Consider the following 7,546-nt stretch of genomic DNA (forward strand, 5'->3'; position numbering starts at 1 on the left):
TGCTCGTTTGATGTAAAAGTGTGTAATTTCCCAAGTGTAACTATCTTTTAACAAAATATAGTTTGTACATAAAAGTTTAAGTGAGGTTATCACTAAAAATGTAATGGGTAAATCATTGTAGTACTGTAGTTTTGTATTATAGGAACTACTGCTGTACTAACTACCTTAAACCGGGTTTATATTAAGGTATCATGTGATAAATTGCACCATACTATCGACTGGTAACAACGACAACGTATAGTCGAAAAAATAAGGTATGATGTTTGGCACCCGCAGACCTGTCGGTCCCGCTGTAGCTAGCAGCGAGGTGTAGGATAGTCAATCCAGTATAGATCTATACGCAAACTCAACGCTCTCCCTCCAAGAGAATTCTGGCTACAACTCGGGCCGTGACATTTAAGGCATGCTCCAATACAGTGGATCACAATTGTTAACGTATTAATGTAAGGGTAATGTTTCTCGTTCTAGTATAGTTGTATATGTTCTCTTCCTAGTATAGTTGTATATGTTCTCGTTCTAGTATAGTTGTATATGTTCTCGTCCTAGTATAGTTGTACATGTTCTCGTCCTGGTATAGTTGTATATGTAATGTTCTAGAAAGTATCGACTCATGAATGAACTGACTCATTGTATGATATCGCGTTCTAGTAACGGTTCTAGTATCTTCCTAAACTACCCATATGGTAGTTTACTAGCAGTCTAACTGGTACGTATGATCATGGATGTATACCCTTACTAACTAAGGGCATGGGATGAACTGGAAAGATCTTTTATGACTATATATGTACACATGATATATAACTAATATTTAAACGACTTTCGGACGAATACCCAATATCCCACCAGACCACATCTCAAGGCGCGAAAAGGAAATAGGGTGGATAGCCTTCCTAAGTCTTTTAAACATTTCTTATATAACTATACATATAGAGGCATGCAATTTATAATATAAAAGCATAGATAAATTTTGTAAGACATTTGAAACATAAATATTATTTTAAGAAAAGATCGACTTGATGTCGATCTATAAAACAATTTGAAGGCATAAGTATGATAAAACAATTTTGAGTATAAGGAAACATTTGATTGAAACATAGTTGTAAATAGGTTTGAAAGGTAATGTACCGAGTAAGATGTACAGTGTAATAAGTAGTTTAAAACATATAAAATGTTTATAAAAATCGTTTGAAAGAAACTGTTTGGTAAAACGGCTAATGAGTAGCCAAATCTTCTGAATGCTGTATATTAATCACATGTGATTGATGTAATAACTAGCGTAATTCTACTTATTAATCGCATGTGATTGATATAATACTAGCATGATTCTACTTGTATTCCCCCCCCATTAAACATTTAAAAGTAGTTTAAAACATTAGTTAAGGGGTATGAACTCACTTGATTGAAGTGGTTGATTTGAAGTAGTCGAGAGAGGAATCGAGCAGAACTTCAACAGGAAGAGTTGAAAACGCGGGAAATCTCAGGATTCTCGGGAATCTCGGGAATCTCGGGAACACAAAACCTTCCTTCGGGACTTGAAGGTGAAAACCAGGGCTTTTGGAGGGTCTCGGGGGCTTAAACGCAGAGTTTCGGCGTGAGAAAGAAGGGAATTGAGCAATGGAACTCGGAGCCCTTGAAATCTATTTATAGGGGCATTTCTGGGGTGTTCCACGTCGTGGCAAGGTATGGCCACGTCGTGGGGAGTCAAACTTACCCTCTTCCATTGATTGGACGCCCTCAGTCACTTGCCGGGTCGCGGATAGCTTGTGCCACGTCGTGGGGGGCCTGACAGCCTCAGATTTTGGACCCCGAACTTGTAAAATCCATAACTTTCGCGTACGACCTCCGTTTTCGACGTTCTTTATATGCACGCATAGCTAAAAACATGATCTACAACTCTCGTTTAGACTTCATTGGCTAATTTTGAATTTATTTTTAATTATTTATTTTTAACGGGCCGGGACACGAAAATTCCGTTAAAAATCCATAACTTCTTCATCCGATGTCCGTTTTCGTCAGACTTTTCGCCGTTGCGCTACTAATGTTGAGACCTTAGATTATCATTTAGGTTGTTTTGGTCAAAAGTATCTCGAGCTCTATTTCGAGTTTTTAGCTGTCTACTGCTATACCCAAATCTTTGAAAAATCATAACTTTCTCATACGAAGTCAGATTTGGACGTTCTTTTTATGTACGCTCACGGTTTGAGGTTATCTATAACTTTCATTTAGATACTTAAGGCTAAAAACTATTGTATTGAAACTTTGCGTTTTTCGTTTAATCGGTGTTGCCAGTTTTGCCGAGAATCTTCGGTTGGTCATAACTTCTTCGTTATAACTCGGATTTTAGAGTTCTTTATATGTAAGAAAACCTTGATACGATTCCTACTACTTTATTTAACCCAAATAAGATTTTAGGAAAGTTATATTTTGACCTAAATTTGATTAGTTTTACATTACATTGTCTCGAAATATCGGGTTGTCACATTATCCCCCCGTTAGAAGGAATTTCGTCCCGAAATTAGAATTTAAGCAAGGAAGTATGCACGAATGATCGAGTCGTGAGGAGGAAACTTCCTAATCGATTGGTTCTAGTGCACCTAAGTGATAACGGGTTCTCTGTTGGCATTCCAACGAACCTTCACTAACTGGCGATGGCGTTTCTTCGTCTGCTTGACGTCTCGGTCGAGGGTCACTACGGTTCTAATACGAAGGCGAGGATCTCGACTAGTGGACTTGCAAGAGTCCTAACGGAAAGGTATGGTTTCACGATCGAGATGCGAAGAGTAGAAAGTAGGTTACTGAGTTCGCGGAGTAGGTCTAGTTTGTGTGAGGCACAGTACCTATTCTGATAAGAATCTCGGAGGTCCTGTCTACCTTGGATTTAGCTTTCCACGCTTTACGAAGCGTATTAAGCCATTCCCAGAGTGAGTTATCCTAAAGAACTTGGTCACTCACTTGGAATCTCAAAGGTTCCTTTTCTTGCGTAACCTCCCAATCAAAGGCCATCCCTTGCTGGGTCAAAGTCGTACGAGTTTCTGTAGCTTGCGAGGAGTTCTGAATGAACTAAGGCGGTAGGACTCATGGTTGCCTTTAGGACATCTACTGTTGAGGAAACCCCTTTGCAGTAATGTCCGTCCCGATGAAAATCCTAGATTAGGTCCTTTGAGATAGATGTTGTTTTAGGGACGTAAAGTGAGGATAACGGGAATGGGTAATCGGGTTATTATTGGATTGTTGGTGAAATTAAATATAATTATTTATTGTGGGTTGAAAACCGTATATGCTCACCAGACTCTCAAGCCTGACCCACTCAGTTTTGTTGTATTACAGGTAGTGGCGCAAGAGCATAAGTTGGATGACTTATCAAGATGTTTTGATGTTACATGTAACTGTTGTATGGTCTATCTTTTGTTGTTTATGCTTTTGATTTGTTTATTGGAACATAACATCCCGATCCCGAATATTGTATATAATTAAAATGCAGCTCTTGATGAAATGATTTGATAAACTTTATTTTATCATATTTTGTTTTGGGAACAAATTCCGCAACTCTTTTAAATCAAAGGATTTAGTCTGAAATTATTTTAAAAGCATAAATGAAACCGGTTTTTTCTGGCTGTGATTTTGGGGATGTCACAATAGGTGTCTGGTAATATGTATTCGATAATGTTCTTTATGAAAATTCTCGATCAAGAGTGTTTTCTTAATTATAGGCCGTTATTTGAATATCTATTGTATTCTACGAATCAAGTTCTTAATACTAATGTTTTAGTTTCAAAGAATTTGATTGTGTTGTTATTATTGCTTGATCGAATCGTGTTATAGACCAGTATGAAGAAACCAGATGATATATAAATACAAATTTGATTAGTTTGAAAAAGGATGAACACATGCTTGCAGTGGTGAATCTAGAACCAAAAACCACGTGGTTCCTTATGTAAATAAAATTAAAAAATATATATTTGAAAGTGTAAAAATACTAGTGGTGGCGGGTCGGGTTGTATGACTAAAATATTTAAACATCCGTTCAATAGATATAATAAAGTTATTACAATTGAACCGTACGAGGTCTTATATCTTGAAACATATTCACAATTGCCTCATTACCAATACCTTTTAAAACATTTTTTTCAATATACGACACTAAACTATCACTCAAAAATTGATCACTCATTTTGTTGCGTATATCGGTCTTTATCAACTTCATTGCTGAAAATGCGCGTTTCACGCTTGCTGTTGCTACTGGTAAGATCAATGCAAGTTTCACAAGAAGGTAAATCTTAGGAAATATTATATGCTTCTTTTCTTTGACCATCTTTTTGGCAAGGTCTCCAATACTCTTCAAATCAGCAAATCTTTCATCTTCTCGCACATCTTTAATGTAATTTCCAAGTTCCACTTCAAGAACTCGAAGATCATATTCTGTTGGAAACTCTTCCGGATAAAGTTTAGCCATTTTCATTATTTTTTCTAAATCAAAGGCTTTGAAAGATTCACTTGTACACAAACAAACAATACATAGAAGTAAATTTGTGTTTACTTCATTAAAGCGATTGTTCAGCTCTTGAAGTTGCATATCAATCACCTCCATAAATACATCAACTTGATAATGGTGCAAGTTGTTAACCTTAAAAAAATATGTACATATATATATATATATATATATATATATATATATATATATATATATATATATATATATATATATACATATTAATAACTTGATCAAGGTGTTAATTGGAAATAACAAACATTACTAACCTGTGAACCTCTACGACGACTGTATCCATTAAAATATTCATCTTCTAAATCCACGACTTTAACTTCGTTTTTAGCACAAAACAAAGTCACTCTCTCTAAAAGTTGGCCCCATCCTACATCTCTAATTTCTTGAATTGCTTTTTTTGAGCTACTTACTTGATTCATAGTATTTACGACATCTTGGTCTTCTCTTTGTAGTATTGTATTCAAATGATCCGTCACTCCCAAGATATCAACCATAAAATGTAGACAAAACACAAAATCAAACGATTTTAACCACTTAAGATGCGAATTGCTTCAGCTCTACGATCACGATCACTATCAAATTCACCAAGGTCTTCAAGTACATCACAAATGGAAGCATATATGGTTTGGATATTTAATAAAGATGCAAAATGAGAATCCCATCGAGTATCAGACGGTCGTTTAATACCGACTTCTTGATTCAAACCGCTACCACTGTGAAGCTCACCTAAAATAAACCACATAAGAAATGGATTAGCCGAATAAATAGCATAAACAAATAAAAATAAACCACATAAAGCACACCTTCTGCCAACGCTGCCATAACTTTATCTGCTTGTTTTTTTCTTAACTTATCTCGTCTTTTGTAAGAAGATCCAATAATATTTAACAACCGAGAAACCACATCAAAAAAATCATTAATCGTCGTGTGATTCTTTGCAACAAACACTAGGGCTAACTGTAATTGGTGAGCAAAACAATGAACAAAGTGTGTAGATTTTGTTTCATTCATAATCAAAGTCTTCAATCCATTGAATGCACCACTTATATTACTAGCACCATCATACCCTTGTCCTCTAATCCTACTAGGACTCAAATTCCGTTTTGAAAGCATATCATAAATGGTAGCCTTTAGTGACAAAGCTGAAGTCTCATTAATATTTCTAAGGCCAACAAACCTTTCTACAACTTCACCTTTTCAATTTATAAACCGCAAAACCAATGCCATTTGTTCTTTACATGACACATCACGTGACTCGTCTACTAAAACTGCAAAAAAATCATTTCCAAGCTCTCCCATAATAACATTTAAAATTACATCTGAACATGCTTGCACAATATCTTTTTGAATTTCACCACATTTCATTTGTGCATTTTTTGGGGCATTCTTTAACACAACACGATCTATAACATCACGTCGATCGGCTAAACACTGTAGTAGTTCAAGAAAGTTACCTTTATTATCCGAGTCTTCTTTCTCGTTATGACCACGAAATGCTAACCCTTGTCGGAGTAGGAACCTAACACAATCAATCGAAGAATTCAAACGCGTACAATATTATTTTTCTTGTAAAGTAGTTTGTTTCTCAAAAGCAGACGCGATGGATTGTATTTGGTTCATCAAACTTTAACACATTTGGACAGCAATAGTGTGTGGAGTTCCTTCTTTGTGGTTATCTATTCCTGATTTCCTATTCCAAGCCTTGAATCCAAATTTCACAAAATGATCTGATCCACCTTGATTGGGTATACTTGATTTGAATAGATAACAACATAAACAGAATGTAGCATCCTCTTTTATACTATATTCTAACCAGTATTTATTATCATCAAACCAACATTGAATAAATCTTAGAGGTTTACCTCCAAAATCACATGGTGGGAATTTATGATTTAGATGTTGGAAAGGCCCTTTTTGTAAGTATGCTCTTCTAATTTCATCTCTTTGGTTTACATGATAAAATTCTATACTCGGTCGTTCAAACGGATCAACAGGTAGTGAGTTTAAATCCGCCTTCGTATACTTATGTTGTTGTTCGCTATCTTCTTTCTTTTTATAAAACTTATGCAAAGACATTCTTTATTCTTGATTCTGAAATAAAATTATGAAATTGAATGTTACAACTTACAAGAGTATCAAACTAATAACCATTATCAATATTTTGTTATCAAATCAACATATAATAAAATCAAGGCAACATGAACCAAACTGAAAATCGAATCACAATTCAATTTGGTTTGATTTGAAAATTAACAAAATCAAATGTTGTGGTTAAAAATTAAATCCAAAAGTTTAAAAGTTTCAAGTCTAAATAAATTGAATGAATATTAATCAAATGATAAGAATGTTAATCAACGAATCAAGATAAGAATTATGATTAATTACACTTATAAGTTAAATTAAATTCAAATATTAGTCTCACTATAAATTACAGCTTGCAGCTTGCATTTTGTATCAGCATCCATATTCCATAACTGTGTGTTTTTAACTCATTAAATGGAATTGTAAATTAATTACTTAATCAAATTAAATTCAAAATTTGTTGCTAACGTGTTGTGGACCACAACTTTTGTCTTTTGGTGAAGAATTATACAATTATACAAATCAAATAAATGTAATCAATGATGATGAGTCGATTTTTGATCAGGAAACAGAGCAGTTCAGCACAGCAGCGAGGGGTATGAGCGTCGTTCCATTTCTATTTTCCTTTCCTTTTGTTTTTTTAATAATTAGATTGGGCTATTGATTAGTGAAAATGGGGTAAGATGTTGGGCTGTTAAATATAAAATATATGGGCTGATGATAAATTTATTTTACCAAAAATAATTAGGTAGGTCTTTTTATAAAAATTAGGTAGTTCCTATTTTTTTCTATATATTCTTATTCTATTAAAAAAAAAGGTAGATCCTAGGACCTACCTTACCATATGCTAACTACGCCCCTGCATGCTTGCCATTTTTTTTTACTGGTTTTGGGTTAGTAATAGATTACTTATATTCAAATAAAGGAACTTATATGATGTATAATCATGACACAAAGAGA

The 7,546-nt window shown here is 34.5% G+C and overlaps 2 protein-coding genes across 2 annotated transcripts; both read right to left on the reverse strand.

The window, feature by feature from the left end:
• Positions 1-4,045: 4,045 nt before the first annotated feature.
• On the reverse strand, positions 4,046-4,923 carry LOC145006842 (uncharacterized). The gene is made up of 2 exons (XM_078965877.1): positions 4,759-4,923; positions 4,046-4,624 (listed from the first exon to the last, which is right to left on the reverse strand). Exons 1-2 carry the CDS (start codon positions 4,921-4,923, stop codon positions 4,046-4,048), a joined length of 744 nt encoding a protein of 247 aa, XP_078822003.1.
• A 107-nt stretch (positions 4,924-5,030) lies between these two features.
• Positions 5,031-6,580, reverse strand: LOC145006843 (uncharacterized). The gene is made up of 5 exons (XM_078965879.1): positions 6,367-6,580; positions 6,138-6,312; positions 5,743-6,023; positions 5,308-5,697; positions 5,031-5,230 (listed from the first exon to the last, which is right to left on the reverse strand). The coding sequence occupies exons 1-5, from the start codon at positions 6,578-6,580 to the stop codon at positions 5,031-5,033; spliced, it is 1,260 nt and encodes a 419-aa protein (XP_078822005.1).
• Between the last annotated feature and the right edge of the window lie 966 nt (positions 6,581-7,546).

The sequence above is a fragment of the Lactuca saligna genome, chromosome 7, assembly GCF_052625555.1.
Source record: "Lactuca saligna cultivar CGN05327 chromosome 7, ASM5262555v1, whole genome shotgun sequence".
Classification (NCBI taxonomy): domain Eukaryota; kingdom Viridiplantae; phylum Streptophyta; class Magnoliopsida; order Asterales; family Asteraceae; genus Lactuca; species Lactuca saligna.

Excerpts from the sequence above, each read along its gene's own strand:
- LOC145006842 (XM_078965877.1), bottom strand. The coding sequence starts at position 4,923 with ATGAATCAAGTAAGTAGCTCAAAAAAAGCAATTCAAGAAATTAGAGAT. Across the intron at positions 4,625-4,758 it reads GTCGTCGTAGAGGTTCACAG|GTTAACAACTTGCACCATTA; the intron begins GTTAGTAATGTT and ends TATTTTTTTAAG.
- LOC145006843 (XM_078965879.1), bottom strand. The coding sequence starts at position 6,580 with ATGTCTTTGCATAAGTTTTATAAAAAGAAAGAAGATAGCGAACAACAA. Across the intron at positions 6,313-6,366 it reads CCCACCATGTGATTTTGGAG|AATATAGTATAAAAGAGGAT; the intron begins GTAAACCTCTAA and ends AATACTGGTTAG. Across the intron at positions 5,231-5,307 it reads TATGGCAGCGTTGGCAGAAG|GTGAGCTTCACAGTGGTAGC; the intron begins GTGTGCTTTATG and ends GGTTTATTTTAG.